Below are 18,911 nucleotides of genomic sequence, written 5' to 3' on the forward strand. Positions count from 1 at the left end.
TAGACAGGATGAATTAATGAGATATGATGTGCTATGCTGCACAATCTTACCTTGAGACACAGTCACACCACCTTTTCTGTGCTCACCAAGGACACGTTTTGTATTATCTTCATTCGAGCATGGTATAGTGTGTTTTGAGTGCATGTCCTTGAAAGATAAACCAAAGGACCCTCTGCTGTTTGGACCTATTGATTCTTATCTACTCTTTTTTGTCTTCTTTAAGACATTAGTCATGGGAAATGTTGGATGGATCCATAGATCATGCTGCACAAAAACCACTGATCTGGGATTTTATTATTGTTAATCAGTAAGGGTTGCTAATGTTGTGTATCATTGAATCAGTTGTGACAAAACAACAGGCAAATTCTGCAAGAGATTTCCAGTGTCCTCTTTTATCTGATAAATAAAACAGATGGTCAAGTACATCTGGGCTGTCCATGTGAGACAGCATTTTGTTTCCATGGCATCACAAAGACTCAGTTATCCTTTGGTATATTACTTCAAGCCCTATAACCCACTCATACAACACTGACCATCCCTTCTGCATGACCACAACAATTTGTGCACCTGCACATAGTCTCCTTTCCTTTTTTGGTGAATAGTGTTTTGTAAAGTGGAAGAAGAATACAAGATGAGCATGCACTGACCAAACCCTGTGGAAATTTGGCCATGTGGGCGACAGTGTACAGAATAAGCTCAGTGTGGCCCCAAGGCTGATGGGCTGAAAAACATTAACTGTAACTGCAGTTGGCTGCTCTGGATGTGGATGACATCCTCTTTGGTATTGCATATAGCAATAACAAGATACAGTAAATTGTGACATATTAAAATTTACAGATAATCAACTCAGGAAATAAGAAGATAAAACTAATTACACATCAACTTTATGACAAAATCACTGAGAGACAAATTTCTATCAATCTACACATCTGCTATGTGATTCACATTTCACAGGGAGGTCACTGACTCTTTCTTTGTCTTAATCACCTTCCAGACTCCAGTGGAAAGAGCAGTGAGCAGGTTTGGTTCTGTATTTGCTTGTATATTATCATCAGTGCACTGTGTCTAATATGACAGCTTCAGCATAAGCTGCTCAGCATATGAGGTTTTACCACTAACTGTAAATGAAAGCCAAACCTCAGGTACTGTATGTATATGCATGTACCTGTAAGAGTGGGCTGAATCTTCTAAAGTCTGCATTTCTATGAAAGGCCTCGAAGGCCGAACGGATTTAATGGCACCTGCAAACATGGCTGAGGAATGCAAGCTGCTTTTACCTAAGACTGGAGGCCCTCAGTATCCTACAATCCATTCTGCACCAGTCAGTGGTTCAATTCAGGTGCATGCAGGACACCTGTGAGTCATTAAGTCAGGAAATGTGAATGCATTGCATTTCTGTTTAGGTGAACTGAACAAACAACAAGTCATTTGAAAATATATCACTCCAGGATGTACAGTAAGTAACAAAACTGTTTGCAGCTTGAGCACACATATGTTGTTAAGAAACCCATTCAGATGTGTGCTGCATGTGTGCATTTCCAGCTTATACAAACTCATTTTTAGTGATTTAGTAAAAGGCAGTATTATAAACCATAAGCATCATGCAGGCAGTTATACTTGCACTTACAGTTACAAAAAAGAAACATAACATTTGGCCTGGATTAGCGTTAAAATGTCAAAATCATGCTTTTTGTTTAAGAAAGAAATAAAGTATATGCACTAGTTGGAGACATCTTTTGAAATGGACTAGCATGGCAATCTCCTAAATTTTGGTTGACTACTTGCAAATGAGAGGAACTGCTGAAAAGCTATTCCTCATTATCATTCTTATTACTTCTTGACTTTTCAATTTCACTGCAATGCAATATAGACATAGATCTAACAGTCCAATTTTCTATTGTGTTGCAATGCACACAGTTTTCCACGTGACATCATTGGCTGCTGAGATGAGAATGTAGAGTGGCTCTTTGTCTCCTGTCGCACAGACTCCAGAACATCAACATCCTCCCTTTTCCTTTTCATCATTCACTCTTTTTCCTCTGATGACATGAGGTTTGCATAAATGCACACACATCCTCACCATCACGTGGAGTAAACATAAGTCCCAACAAGCAAAATCATATAATTCAAAGGGACATGTAATCTGATCTAATTAAAGACTTAAAGATTACATGCACCATTGCATTGGCAGCAAAGCTAATTGCATTCACAGGATTTCTTTGCGGTTTGTGATGATAGCGGCATGACCACCATCCAGTCAGATCCTAGATTCATTTGCATACTTCCCACTAAAATATAACTGTGATAAACTGTTTCACAGTGTGAGAGAGGGAAGATAATCCAAACGGCATGAACATAAAGTCATACTAATGAAGATGATTTGAAGGCATAGTGGCTAAATACCAGGACATGAATATAGTTCACACTGAAGATGGTCTACACTGTTTAATTAAAGCCAGCTTAAATACTCGCACCCTTAGGGTTTACAGGGCGGAAGTAATTCTAAATGGTTTAAAAGAGATCATCACAGAAACTCTGAGAAATCTGATGACCCTTTGTTGCCAACCTCCATTTTTATAAGTCAAGGCATGAGACATGAAGCATAGTCAAGTGCACTGTATACATTCTGCCCAGGCCATGCAGGTGCACTTTTGGTATTTTTGTTTCCAGAGGCACATAGCACACATAAGAAGTATGCTAAGAGAAGTGCTTGTCTCTTTGTAGAACGAGTGTGAAAATCAATGTACAGATGAGCGCCACACTATGAATCCTTTCCAAAAGAGAGGGCCTTGAGTGTGGCTGGTCACAACAGATATCAGCAGTTGTGCTGTCTGATGTAATTGGATAATACCTAAAACAAAATGGTTTTTTCATAACCCAGTCCTTACATGTGGGGCGGGAAAAGAATGTATTATCATACATTATAGGTAGGGTTGATACCAGCAGTAACAACAATGGGGCATTCAAATTTGCTACTTTTATCCTCTTTAAATGCTGTTTGCTGCAGTAATCCATTGCTTTTGGATGAAAAACACCAACAAAGGATTGGTGGGAATGGATGGTCTTAAGAGAGTTAGTGAAAAGAGAATTTTACACTGTCCCTCATGGAAGTGTAGAATTATTTATAACGTATCAGACTCCAACCTCTCTGGTAATTTACATTGCATAAGAAACTGTGAGAATTAGGCAGACAAGAGAACCAATAAAGGTGTGGTTATTTTGCAACAATCTAATGCTGGTCACACAAATTTAGCCAGTAGACCTGGCGTGCATGATTGAGGTTGACAAAGGCCCTCACTCCAATTACAGACTGCAGATAGATCACAGAACTGCCATTCACCAGCTGAAATGGGAATACCTTCATACAGCATAGCAACTGAAAAAGCCAGCACAGAGCTGTGCTTTGTGAATACTGTTTTTTGTGTTACACCTTGAACTGCACTTTGCATTGCCTTTACGAAAATAAGAGTCCTACATCTTTGACTTTCAGCCTCTGTGGTATCTTCATTTCGTTCTCTTTTTCTCTCTCAACCACCTGTTATGGAAGGATATTGAAAGCTCAGATATATGCGTGGACATGCGCGCACATAAATGTATGCAAGCACACTGATGCATACAGGCCGCTTTTTACATTTCCTTTCACTTCTATTTCAAATTCCTCTCAGCTGGAGGGCACAGTAGGGTACAGTCAATAGGTTGACTACTGAAGTCAGAGCATGATATTGCTCCAGAAAACATCAGGAGATTTTCTCTTTGTTTGTTTGTCTGTTGGTGTGCGGGTAGATGTGAGTGTGCACAGCCTCATGAGCTCTGGGGGCTGATGAGTAACACATCTCAGCAACACTGTTACTTTACTCAGAAACAGAGTACTATATTATTTACAGAACAAGTCCTCAATATATCTTAACATTAAGTGGGCTATTTGAGTAATTTTGTTATCATTTCAACAAAAAAATAAAATATTACCTTTGAGTGCAGGCCAGTGATTCTTCTTTTTGCAGTAAAGGCTAGCAAGCAATCTTAACACATCAGATAAAATCAAGGGTCAGCCTGTCAGCTTTTGCCTAGCTGTTGCCCACTTTCTTTGGAAACTATCTATTTACATTTTTAGAAAAAAAATACACTTATTTCTGTATTATTTATCTAACCTGCTTAAATATACATAAATATAAATATTTTCATGAGTGTGCACTGAAAAAGCCTGGAAAGCACAACAAATAATTCCAGTTATTTTGCTCTTCTATGATGCTTTTCTCCATGTATGATTAGTAGGAATCAGTGTATTTAATCCACAAACAATGTTAAAAAGTCCAGAATCTTCAAATATAGGGAACAAATATAAAAACATGACTCCAAAGCTTTACAGATGACTGATGTTCCCATATGAAACTCTAGCTGAATTGAAAGCATCTCCTGTCATGTTGTCTACGTTTTGCAATGTATGATTTAGGAGTTGGTGGACTGTGAACATATACCAGCGGCATTTCCTAGACTATTCACAGTGCTGCTATTAATAGTCAGGTGACCTTTCATTACTCATCTACCTCACTATCCCTAGCAGAGTGGACAAAAGACCAAAGAGCAAAGACACACTGAAGACAAGGATGAATAAGATGAGGCAGATGTAAAATAATTATTGAAGCCATTTCAGAATGAGAGCATAGACTCTATTTAACTCTTCAGTGGCTAAAGATGAAATCAATGCAGTCAAGTTCTACTAAAAGTATTTTCACAAATGTAGTGGCATCAGCATGGAGAAAATCTACCAGTTTCTACACTGTATTTTACACTATGTGCCACTAAGTCAAATGTGGTCATGAGGAATTCTGCTAAGAATACTCCTCTTCGAGCACAAACAAAGAGAATATTTCAGAGTCCTTGGTAACACCAGATTGCAAAGAAAGTGAACAACAAAACAGCTAAATAAATAAATTCTGCAACTTTCCTCTGTTCAGTAAAGACAAAATGCCACTGAGGGGGCAGAAGCACAGGAAGCATTATGTGCCTACTGGTCTCAGAAATCTATAACAGCACTTTTAGCATAACAATCACAAACTATAATTTGTCACAAATTATGGCAAAAGATATTGAAGCCATATCATGACCCAAAGGAAGAGTCCAGAGCTGTGGAAGAAGGAAGTGTATTGTTTATGTCAGTAGATAAAATGCAAAACAGAAAGATCATTAGGATAAAGGTCACACTGAAGAGAGAGAGGGATGACCTTCAGAGAAATGGGTGTAGGGAAGGAGAAAATGGGGAGGAGGAACATGGAGATAGGATATAGTGGAACACAGAAGGAAAAGAGAGGAAAGATTTAAAGTTGAGAGAAGATAGGAAAACACAAACCAAGACCAGCAAGAAGGGAACAAAGTGGATAAGGAGGGAGAATAGAGTAAAATCCCCTGATTCTTTCCATTTGTTCCTCTTTTCTTACTGTACAGGCAATGGGATGTAAAGTGTTGAAAGACTGTCATTAAGACTGAGACCAACAAACTGCACTGCATTATAGGGCATTGGGTGCTTTTCTTTCCCCCTCTGAATGGTGCAGCACTGTAAATGAGATCAATATGTAGCTGGAAGGAAATGGGTGGTCTTCTAACCAAACCAAAAATACCAGTGTTAATGGAACCCTAAGGAAGGATGGCAACTAATTAAAAGAAGAAGGGACAAGAAGACAAAATGAGACCACTAAAACACAAGGGTTGCCAGCTTGTGGATTCAGCCCATTATCAAATACAAGTTAAGACAACAGGATACTAACACAACAGAAGTGAAACTCCAGTTACAGAATATAATCAAAAATGATAGAAAAAGATGTTTTAAGATTTGATTTCACTTTATGAAATCATTAAAGAGGCTAAAGATAATAAAAAAACAACATGAAGCAATATTTTATATGGGATTATGTAATACAAACTGACCAAGCCTTCTCACCTTTGGCGCCAGTAAAAACTGCCATTACTCTAGTCTGATAATGAGCTCAAGTTCGGAAATTTTATAGTAAAAGTGGTGGCTGAAATGTAAATAGACCATGGTGTGGGCACATGCACCCAACATCTGGGTAGCATCTGATTATGACACCAGCAGCCGTATGCAGTAGCTGAGCTATCAGTAGCTCAGTAGCACTGTTAGTATTGATAGAGAAATATTCATTATGCTTACAAGCCTGCTCAAATAGTCACCAAAGCCAATGACACAGTGTGACAACAATGAATGCTTAATTGAGGACTGTCTGATGTTATTGTTTGTCTAACTGGCACTGTAAAGCTGTCAAGTCACACACACAGTAAGACTGTGATTAAAAATGCACTGTAACAGTTGCTGAGCATTTACACAGATTCATCTCTTCTCACTGCTCGCTCATGGTCCATTGGCCAAATTAGGTTTATTAATTGCTTGCTGTTGGTCATTGAACAACGTGGCTGCTGATGAGAGAATTCACCCCTGTAAAAGTAAATCTGCATCCTCATTTTTGCCTAGCTGTAAGCTGAGGAGTGTTGTCAACACTGGCTAACTTATCTTGATTGCTCACTGTCAGCAAATTTCTGGCAGGCAAAAGTCTTGGCTGTGCCTTGAGTTGATAGAGGACGACACGCAATATCAGCTTTAGTTTAGTCTATTGATATCCTCAATGTTGGTATCACATCCAGGGACATAATGAATCAGGATCAAAGATATTTAACACAGCTTACAGTATCCTGTTTCAGTATTATTTACAATCAGTGGACTGTTTATTAGGAACACCTTGCTGAAACTAATATAACACAATCCTACAAAGAATCCTAATATTGAAGGTTATGAAGAGCTACTTTATGGTCACTTCTTTTGTAAGATTTTATCTAATAAACTGACAGTGTATATTGAGACATTTGGTTGAGTGTGTCATAACTTATATCAAGATAAGAGACATAAACATACATATATAGCAGTGATCACTAGAGATGCATGATACAAATGAAATCCATATCATGATACTGATAAGCTTTTTCTGATATGCATTTACTATTCAAGGTTTTTACCTCACAATATGAAAATAATTAAACTGATGTTAGTTATGATCATATTGGTGCAACATGATTCCACTGAAAGTTGATAAACAATATTACTGAATTGTCACCCAGGCCTAGTAACACCTAAAAAAGGCAAAAAGCAGTCATATATGCATCAAAGTTAATTGTCCCATGTGTTATGAACAAGATGTTGCCATCAATAGGAGCCCTCTTTCTGTCCTCTTCCTATCAACCACCACTATTTCTTAATTTTCTCTTTGTCTCTCCCCTCATTCTGGTTCTCCTGTTCTCTGACCTGAATGACTGTTACGAGAAGTGAAGTGTCCATCAGACTGTGGACAATTCTATTACCCAAACTACTTTCACTGTGCCAACACACAAACCAATAAGAAACAAAAACATGCACATACACAGGTATAGATCTGTCACCAAGACAGACAGGTTTAGGCAGAGAAACAGAGAAAGAACCAGACCAATGCAAACACATACACTTGTCAAAGACTTGCTCTGTTCTATCTGCTCTCAATAAACCAAATCTTAGCATATCTTGGTAATCTTGTCCCAGGCAGAGGGAGGAGTGTCCTCAGAGCCCACTGCAGAGATCCTCATTGCCAACCCACTGCGCCAATCCTGATGACATCGTCACTATGCACCATTCACCAGAGCAGGACCAGTCCCTCTGTGACTCCCTCAGCCATTTATGGTAAATCTATGAGATTTAGACACACTACATGCATTAACAATACTGTCCAAAATAGAGAACTATACAACAGATCATGGCAATAGTCAGTATACTCATGTATCATCAGTGTTTCTTAATGATTATAGGGGCATAGGTTCCTTCCACCAATTTCAAAATCATAATGGGACATGGGATGAAATCTGAAAAAAAGTGATTTGTCATTGAGGAAATGCAAAAGGCACTATATTGTTGATATGCTACACAAAACACTACTGTAGATTACCATGCAGGGTTATATGATTGCTTACTAATTTGTACCAGGAGAGATTGTGCAGGGAGGTAGGGGCTACAGGTATACAGAGAGCACAGGAGCCAGATGGAAAAATCAACAGATCCCAACAGTGAGCTAGAGCTGTAGGATATATAGTGATACAAATTGTCTATAATTAACACACAAATGAGTATATTCACTCATTTGGGCACTGCCAAGACTTATGTTCTGTACTGTGAATTTGAGTGTCACAATATGTGGATTTTACTTCACGTAATTTAAGTATGTTTTATTCATGTCGTTATTATGCAACAGATGCTTTTCTGCCCACACTACTACCTTCAACTACTTCTTCCTGTGTAATTTAATCACATCTCTCTCTGTCTACCGTCAACAATAAACCCTGCTTCCTTCCTTTACTTACTTTTCAGCTCATATTTTCTGCACCTGAAAAGAAATAATTTTAGAAACTCCTCAATGTGCCACAACTCTATTCTCAGATGTACCAGAGGACAGAAGCACATCGGGCCAATAAAATAGAGCAATCTTAAGCAAATGCATAAACAGCTTGTTTTTTTGTTTTTTTTTTTTTTTTGGGTTTGCTTTAGTTTTACTGATAATTTATTTGTCAAAGTGCCATTTGTGCAGCAGAAGATGCACACAGATTCAAGTAAACACAATATTATTACAAAAACTTAGTAAACTTATCGAGGATAAAAGTTATCAGGGACACAAAGCTAATTTTTAAACATGCTAACCCATTTACTTTTCAATTTACATGGTATAAATGGTAAATGCAAGATTCTACAAGACCTTTCTTTAACTTAGAATGCACTCAGTGTAATCATAATAAGCTTATGCCTTTGAGAACTAAAGTCTTACTTCAAACCAAACCAAATGACAAACCACTAAGCCATGTTATCTCCACATTCTCTCACTTATGAAGCCTTGAAGTAAGGATGAAATTGAGTGGTTAAGTCTATCATGAAAGAAAGGTGATAGTCCTGATGTCTGCTTGGAAAGCAGGCAGCCTAAAAGATGTAGACATGGTTCAGATAAGGCATACAGTATCTCAGAGTAGTTGCATCTAGCTCACCTCACTACATAAATCACTGCAGTGGAAAATGTTTATTCAGTTCCACAACTCCTCCAAAATAACACCTCAGCTGGAGCAAGTATCCAGGTTATCACGTACAAATCTTTGAGGAAAATGAAACTCTTAACTTTTCAGCAGCCTCTTACATGTGCAAAAAGGAAAGGAAATGTTTTCTGACAAAGCTACCACACTCCATGGAAACTCAGATATACAGTATTGATCACTCTTCGCCTATACTGACACGCACATACACTCAGGCTTGCATGCCTACACACCACACACTGGTAAAAGGCACCTCCCACAGAGAGCCCACATAACCGCAGTCCCACACAGTAAATCAATAGTGTCATCTGAATGTTTAACTTCAAGCCCTAGGAGATGAAAGCAGATTTCTTTGCAAGAACAAAATATATATCCTTGCCAAATAATGGTGTGTTGCTACAGCAGAAGGTAGCTGCTAAGGTATCGGGTCAGTGGCAGCAGACAAACAGAAGAGACAGAGACAAGGCTCTAGCTTTAAATTGCTTGTTTTCACATGCTGTTCCACCTTGAAGAAACAATGTGAGGAAAATAAGAGGCTGGCGAAATTGTCAAAAATATATGTTGCGTTGCGTGTGCAACACTAACATAGTGTTAGTGCAGAATAAATCCAAAAGGCAAGACTTGCTAATGTACCATTTATGAAGTAGAAATGGAGAATGTACAGGACTTACACAGCTGCAAAAGAAGGAATAAGGAATATGGAGAGGGGAAACACATTAGAAAAGCAACAGAGGAAAAAAAAAAACTCAGAGAGACCATGACAGGCAAACGTTCAAAGTCCTGGGAAAAAAAGGAAGACAGGCTGCGAAGGACACAAGAAAGGTGAATTGAATAAATAAAAGCAGAAATAAAGGGAAAAGGGTCCTCTAGAAGGCAATGGAGGATGAGGCAGAAAGAAAAACAGCACTTTATGTATGTGAGACCATGCAATGGAAAGAGAAAGACAAAGAGAAGAAGAAAGTCATTGACAGGTCACATGGAAGCAGAGAAAGGTGGGTGCAGCATGTCAATACAAATGCTAAGTCACTTGGGGGCTTCGACCCAGCTGAAATCTCTGCCATACACTCAGGCATTCATTAGGGAGCTACAGAGAAACAGAGCAGATTAAGAGAGAGGGAGAGATAATAGATATCAAATATCTACATTTGTGCCACTTTTTTCTCATAAGCTATTCCCTGTGTCATCAAACACCTCTGTGCACCCTCTCCATTTCTTTCCCTTTCTTTCAAATATTCAGTCAATGTCACTGTCACTTTTTTGCTCTGTTTCTTTCAACACAGAAATCACTCAGTCAGTCCATCTATTACCCCAGCAGAACCAGCAGTGCAGCTGCAGCAGCATCAATAATTGTTCGCCGCCTCTGCCCTAAGTTCCCTAAAGGGATACTGGGAAGCCTGGGTATTTATGAGAGTGTAATCTCCTACCTGGGTTGCACTCGCATGTCCTCTCCCATCCCCATGACCGGGTGACCCAGGGGATGGGCTGTTAAGAGACAGTTCTGAGCCTGCGACATGACAACCAAGCAACATGAAATGACAGGGTGGAAAGAGGGATGAGAATTAGGAGTGGAGGAGGGGAAGTCCCTGCCTGGAGACAGTATAGCAGTGCCAAACGTTTGTGTAGGATCACATACACTATTTCTGTGAACAACACTGTAATTCTCCCTGATACTATTTTCATTTGTGTATTGTGAATTTTTGGTTTGAAATATGTCTTAATTAAGTATGCTTATGCTTATTTATACACATTAGTGTCAAACAACTTGAGATTAACTGTTTTCCTGCCTAACAAAGACACAGATGAGATGATAAATTTTATAAAATGAAATATTTTTATGTATCATTTTCTTGAAAATACTTACATTTCTTCTTAAAACACTCATTTTTACTATGTTTACTGTGATACATTATGTTTCATTGTTTTTGTTTTGTATAATGTACAATAATGAACAGTGACAAAGCAAGTAATGCATTACAGTAACAAAACAAATAGGTGTTTATGTAGAGTATGTGTATTTTTCAGGTGTGTCTCCAGGTTAGATTAAGGGAGGAAGTGAGCAGATGAGGGGTAAAGGATACATCCGTATGCCGCCTGATCTCGAGCCAACAGCCAAGATCTTCTGCACAGGGTCAAAGGCCAAAGCAGTGGGCTGGTAAGGGAAACCATGACGCACTGTCTGCAAGCAAAAAACACAAAACAATATATTAATTGAACAAGAATAATTTTACAACCCTTATTAGGGTAATTAAGTGATGACTAAATCCCCTGAAATGTTACTGTTTTCTGATTAAATTGGTAAAATATAACTAATGACATCAATAGCTTTTAAGATGAGGCCTGACATTTTCACATGTCTGATTGCTGTGGTGACAGGCGGGTATTTTAGTATTGCTTTTTTTATTTGCTTTTATTGTATTTTAGTATAATTTCAGTTTCTGGCTGAGGTAAAGCACTAACGTGTGAATCTCTGCAAGTCTCTGCAAGACTACAGACCCTAAAACAAACAAAAAAATATTCAAACAACAAATACATGCATACATATGACCCAAATTCCAACTATTTAGTTGTATTTGTATGACATTTATGAATATAATCACAAATCACTGGTGCATCAGAAATTAACTGAAAACTTACTGAAATTCAAAAATTTGAAAACCTTCACAGGGTTAACATTCTTCTAGTGAAGAAACATACAGTATAATTGGTGGAGAAACAGCAGCTTCTGTTAATGTTGCATCTGGATAAACTGAGAGTGAACCAGCCTCAACATTTATTTGCTGAGGCCTGACTAGGCAAAAACGACACCATCTCTCACACTCATACTCTGAGATGCACTGCAGCTGTTTGCCATTAGTCATGTTAAATTTCCCAGCAGTGCCTCACTTACAGTAATCTGCTCTGGGGGGATATGGAGACATGGACATCACAGATATTGAATGGAAACATTACCATAAGATATTACTGTTAAAAAAAAATTGTCACCATGGAATAATTCCCACCTTCCACGTCATCACCAACACAAACACCTTCATTCGGCTGTCTGAATTGTTGTAACAGGGGCTTGGTCCGCTCATTAATATAGCAGAGGCATGAATTTGGAAAGATAATATGTGGATGAATGAAATGGTTATAAAACAGAGAGAGAATGAAATCACTCAGTGGTGATCAGACTCGACAGAGGAAAATGAGGAACAACACAGACACGCTGAATCACACTACAACCAGGCGATAGAGTGCAAGGCAGTCTTTGTGTGTCTGTGTGCATGTGCTGCATGAGCGCATGCTTTGCACATATTTCCCATTCATATACAATAAACAAGAGCTTCTGTGTGTGAGTCTACATGGGCTAAATATTTATTAACATTTATCAAATATTTATGAGTCCATTATGATGGTGCATGACTTGTTATGTGTTTCTTTGTAATTCCCAGTGGGACTTAACCTGATGCACACTAACCGTGGGGACTTGTTTCACCATGGGGACACAAATTGAAACCCCCAGACAGTTACAGACAGTTTTTGAGTGTTAAGATTAGGTTTCAGTTAGGGCAAAGGTTAAGGTTGGGCATTTAGTTGTGATGGTTAAGTCTAGGGTAAGGAGCTAGGGAATGCATTATGACAATGACAGTCCCCACAGGGATAGTGGAACAAGAATGTCTATGTGTCTGTCTGTGTGTGTGTGTGTGTGTGTGTGTACACTGTTGTAGCATACCAATAAAGTGTACCTGACCTTCAGATGCACGTATATCTGTCACATCACTAATAAAAAACTAATACATACCCAGCAGGGTTCCACTGCTACATTAATGCCAATGAGTGCCATGCATATAAATGTAGTAGTAAACAATAATAAACAAAACTTAATGTAGGAGATGAAGACAGTAAACCTACCATCATACAGTCCATGGAATCTGACTGAACCCTTCTGTAATAGTCGGCCAATGTGTATTGCCTGTTGTCTTGTCATGATTAATACACCCGAAATGCAAATTCTGTTTTAAAAGTGCATAAATAAAACACACACAGTAACTGACTATATTTTATATTTTCAGTTTTTATTTTCAATAATGTTCTGTTTTACTCCAGATTACCATTCTTCACACTGCAGTTTGAAGTGAAATGAGCTGCCCTTGAACAAAAGGAAATCGCAAAAAAAACAAACAAAAAAAAAAAACATTGCAATCAAGAGTCCTCTGAGGTATTTGAGTTAGTAAGAGTTGCGCTACTTTTGTTTTAAATAATTCTTGATTGTTAAAAACTACTGCTGCATTGCTAAGTGTGTATGTAATTCACATTAACACAGGTAATGCATCTGGAAGGAGCTGGTTTGTAAGATCAGATATGCATCTTGAACTCCAATACCAATACCTCAGGACACACATGCATTTTATAGAGTCATGCTATTTTCTGAGAGTTGAGATTGTAATTCTTCCAAGATCTGATGTATTCTCGCACAAAACAGGGTGTTGGGGTGGGACTTGAAGCCAGAAGTGAAGACATTTCATGGGGTTTAAAAGTAGGTGGCACAACGTTTGCAAAATGTGAAGTGACACACGCCCTCACCCTATCATTGAGAATCACTTGCCTTCCCAGTCACAGAGGAAAGAGGAAGGTCAAGGTTTTATCCAATCTGTCAGACAATAAATGTTTGAGCTTTTGGCAGTGGAGAGAGCTTCAGATAATACTGGCGACACCATTTCAAACAGGCACTTAAAAACACTACTCTGACTGTGACTCTGATCAGATTAACTGAACTAAATGTATCAACAAATTAGTCTGATGCTACAAAAATGAAAAGAGTAGGTTGCACATACAGACTCATACACAAATACTTATAAAGGCAGGAACACACGTAATGTAGAAACACATAGGTATCAAAAGAAGAACCTGGGTAGGCACACGCAATCACACATTCATCTTACAGGTCTTGTCACTGGGCCCCTTTAGGTTCTCTAGCCTGACTCTGGTGCACAGTTGCTGGGATACAGGAGAACCTCTCCCCATACACATACAAGACAGCCAAGTGGATGAGAAATACATTTACTGTGGTGGATCTCAGAGCTGCTCATACATATTTTACAGATAAAGCCATAAAGCAGTTTTTCGTCCTCTATGTATCTTTGATTGATTGGGTAGCTGTTTACAAACATAGCTTATCAACTTATGCGATCAATCCCCAGTCAAAGACATCCAACAAATTTACTAGTGAAAAATAAACACAAAGGAATTACTAAATATTCATGCTGCTGAAACAACCAAGATGTACATTTAGAAATGCAGTCAGCTGTGCAGCAATTGTTGACCTGCTGCAAAGGACCTGCGTTATGGCTGCCAGAGGCTGCATTACATCAACTCCACCCTCAATCCACCTCCTCCCTTTTTCTGTTTCTCTGTTGTGTTGTCTTCTCCCCTCCCCACATACAATCTTTATGCACAAATGCATCTTTATGCACACATGGGGTAGAGATGTTTGTATGGCGTTATCTGATGTTCAATCAGATAACTCCACACATACATCCCACCCCCCAAAGACTGATGCCACCCACCATCCTCTCTCCCCACACAGCATTCAGCTGCAGAGCTGGTCTAGACCCCTGGATCTATAAATAGTAAGCAGCACCCATGTCTACCACTGCCAGCAAATTGTGCATTGAGCAGCTATATCTCCAAACACAGATCAAGACAACGAATTATGACATTAAATTTTCCTTATCTGTATGTGATTACAGTGATGTTTACACTGATATAAAGGCACATATGTACAGATAATTTAATGTAAATGTGGTGCAGCTTATTCAATTCACAGAATTTCTCACATGCATTGTGAATGTGTTCTTTCTGTACTTATCTGTTGGAAAAAAATCACTAACATTGTTGAACAGGACCAGAGTTGTGGGTCTTCTCTAGTCAAACAAAAATCTCCCAGTTATAACTATTAATACTTAATCAATAGTCAGTCAATGGTTGATAAACACATTTCTCTGAAAATCTTCTGGCCTTGAGAAAATTACACCTATAGTATGATTTTAGTGGAAGCAACCTTGAGACAATCATCACAGAAAATATGCAGTCCTTGATCCCACTAGCCTATAGGTTGATACATTAATGACAGTCTTCGTGTAATATATTCTTATCCAAAGAATTTCCACTATTTTCAGACACAGTGTGAAAAAACTGCATCTAATAACAAGTTACATTTCATCATTTTTCTTTAATCAAACATTACCAACATTTACAGACACTGGAAAGGACAGAGCACAGTTCAGAAGAAACTAGAGGAAGGAAGCGCTGTTTTGATTAAATTTGTTGAAAGCTGAAGTCCACACAGTTCAGAAGACTTTACAGGGATAATTTTGTAAATTGTGATTTTAATGGGCTGGGAAACAACAAACAAGCCTAATCAGTAAGTTGCTATTGAACCTAAAAAGAATCAGTCAAGGGTTATTACACACAAGACTGTTTTACAGTGCAGTGCAGTGTTTGCCAGTCGTGTTAAGTACAATATGTAGAAGAGCTGTACATCAGCCAATTGTTTTTATCTATGGCAGCTTAAGATGATTGTTCACCGGCTAGCTAGATCAAGAGGTCACTTAACTTACGCTAATGTTGCATGCACATATCTGCTACTTTTTATGTATGTCAGCAACTAAATAGGGCTTTTACTACATGTAGACATTGCATGCATGTAATTTTCTTATCTTATAACTGTATCACTCTAGCTCTTTAGAGCTACACCAACACAAGTAGTCAGTGGGATACTGGGACACACTGAGAAATGTACTGAGAAGACTCTGCAATGTGGCCTTGATGGCTCTTGGATATATTTATCTACTCAACAAAATCAAAGGGAAAGCACTGTGCACACAGACCAATAATAAATGGAGGGATAGATGAAGAGGCTACTTGTGATGTGCAATTTGAAGCAAGAGCAATGACGAGTGGTGAATAATGCCTAGTGAGAAAAGTATATGCATGGACAGCAGAGGCAGCTAAATAAAACTGAATTGATGGAGAGAGGTGTACTGTGTATGTATATTTTTCTTATGAAAATATAACATTTGTGATTAGAACTCTCTATAATAAGCAAATTGTGCTAGATTCTAGTTTATTCATAAACTAAATTCTGATACTCTTATTTACAGTCACTTCAAAAGGTGTATATCACTAACACCACACGTTTTTTGTAAATATAGTCTTTAAATGTTTTTAGCTTTGTGACCGAGAGGATCTTTCTTGCTTTCCTAGCTACAGTGTGTGTCTGTGTGCCAGCAGCCCTCCACCCAGATTGGGTGCTGCATGCAATTAGACTAAGGCTGAGTCCAAACGTCCATCCTTTGTACACATACAATGATGTGTTCATCTACATCACATCAAGTCTGTGAGGCTGCTGGACGGCGAGGGGATGGAATGCACTGAGATGGGACCTGTTTGACCTCACGTGTTTCTGTGGAGTTGAACTGTAATTCCTGATCTTGTGATGCATTTTTCAATATTAAACCCTCTCTGAGGATCTTCACAAAACTCAATCTCTACCTGTCCAGTTTTGCTAATTTTAACACATGCAAATTATCCAGTCTATTCATATTCTAGATGTGCAATGTGAAGTCTTACTACATCAATAAACCAATGACAGTATATAATGATATACAGTGTCATATACATATACAGGTCATATCAATATCATTATGGACAACAGGTAATTTTCCAAGTAAAGTCTTGTGATGTCTGCACCCTCCTTGAAGCCCTCAACATTCACATATCCCTTCTCCACCAAATCAGCTCTGGTTCTTGAACCAGTTCCGATCAGGATTCTTGGAACTGTTATGGTAACTAGCTAACCAGTCTGCATTTCTACCAGTTTTGAGCAGAACCTCTGTAACCAATGATGCATCATTAATGGGGGGCATTACACAATGCAAAACAGAGGGTTGTACTGATTACCTGTGGGCATTTGTACTATCATTACAGATATGCGCCTACATCCTTACATTCGTTCTCCAATGTTGCCCTCTCCATCTGTGATGCCAAGGTATGTGATTCTTGAAGTGTGAGTTTTAACATCCAGAATCGTTCCACCACTTTTGGACTTTTATGAGTAACCTACACAGTTGTCTGACATGTTGCTTATGTTGCTTACAAGTACACAGCCAAGTTGTGATGTTTGAATATTACAATGCCTAATGTATGATTTGATTATTGTAATGTTTGAGGTAGTCGCAGGTTAGCTCTCAGAATCGTCCAATGGGCAAAAACCACTAACAGTCTCACTGGACATGCGGTTATTTTTTGTGCTATAGTAACGGAGGCCGTCACTAACCTTTAACTTCCTCTGCAGAGGTCAGTTAGTCTTTTCTGGGTTCAAATCTTCAAGGTGGAAGTGTACCCCTCTACCTTTAAAGCTAACGGAGTTTGCTTTTCGCTGTTACCAAACATTTACCTAATTTTGCTGTCCGGCCCAAGAAGCTGAAAAACGCTTTCGTCCATTAAGAAAGAGATTTCTTTTTCCTCGGTGGTAGCAGACGTAAAAACACTGGCCAGAAGAGGATTAATCCACCTGTTTGGTACCTCACCGGACATTTGTTGGGCAGGTGCAGCCGCAGGACAACATTTTAAAAACATCGAGAGGCGGCACCATGCGCCAGCTGCAATCAGTAATTGTGCGCAGGTTATGACGGTGCGGCAACTTGGCATATAAGAACTGTTTTCCTGAGGTACAAAACTCGCAAGCTCAGCCAACGAGCCATAACACTCTCTTAAAGTGGCAGGCTTACAGTCACCTGTAGTTTCCTACAGTGATTGTATTTAAAAAGAGTGACTGAAAATGATGTAAAACACGTGATACGGATTGAATGGTGCAGAAAATATGTATTGCATTGTCATGATTGAAGTGTGTGTAGAGAAATATGTATTTTTGTCAGCACTAGATAGAGTCTCTAAACAAACTGTTGACAGCAACCACAAGCACCCTTCCCACAGTGACATGAATTTTAATTTGAAGCTGCAGTAGGTAACTAACAGCTTTATAAACACAGATGTGATTGGCAGAGATTTCCTAATTACAGATGAGTGCCATGTGAGCATCATTTGCATTTTTTTGTTTTACTGTTTGTATTGTGTTTTATTGTCTTGTGATCGCAGAGTAATTATTTTCTGCAGCAGACCAGCATCTGTGTTTTCTAATACCTTTTTCTAATTCCTAGATGTACTGGGTTCTCACTTTCTTATCTAATACTATTAAAGAAAATCAGTTTGAATCTTTAGATTTAAAATCGAAGCTGTTTGTAAACACAATGTTCTTTTAATCCAAAATATTTCTATTAATTTTAAAGGGGTTATGTGTAAGAATTAGCCAGCCAAATTCATACTCCAAACAAACGGAGAGCAGCATATTCTCTCTCTTTGGTTCTCCCATGTGTGACTGATATTTAAAATTCAAATGAGAGTGCTTCACCATTGTCATGACAATACTGCATCCATGAGTGCAAATCAACCATGAATCACATAACTGTCCTCTGCTGGTTGAAGGACACTTGTATATGTGGCTATACACCCCAAACTGTAATGGTAGATTAGGTGTTAATTTATCCCACAAAATGTTGTACAATCAAAACTGGTTGGCATTTACACTCGATTATAAATGAGAAACCTATGAACATAAATGGCACCCAGCATTAACTTCAGCTGGGAACCCAGAGCGTGGATCTAAGCTGTGTTTATCACTGTTTGTATAGGCATGCAAAGTGTGCTCAGTGAACACAGTGTATATACATTTTGCCTTTGTGTGTGTTATGTGTTGCTTGTGTGCCTCT

The 18,911-nt window shown here is 38.6% G+C and overlaps 1 protein-coding gene across 10 annotated transcripts in view; it reads right to left on the minus strand.

Annotated features, from left to right (window-relative positions):
• Nucleotides 1–18,911, minus strand: part of stxbp5l (syntaxin binding protein 5L) — a 116,108-nt gene that overhangs the window by 86,243 nt on the left and 10,954 nt on the right. For all 10 annotated transcript variants that reach the window (XM_018681985.2, XM_018681981.2, XM_051070178.1 and 7 more), the window contains exon 2: nucleotides 11,181–11,278. In XM_018681985.2, coding sequence (XP_018537501.1) covers nucleotides 11,181–11,278 — 98 coding nt within the window. The remainder of the gene's footprint in view (nucleotides 1–11,180; nucleotides 11,279–18,911) is intronic.

This window comes from Lates calcarifer, linkage group LG1, assembly GCF_001640805.2.
Source record: "Lates calcarifer isolate ASB-BC8 linkage group LG1, TLL_Latcal_v3, whole genome shotgun sequence".
Lineage (NCBI taxonomy): Eukaryota > Metazoa > Chordata > Actinopteri > Centropomidae > Lates > Lates calcarifer.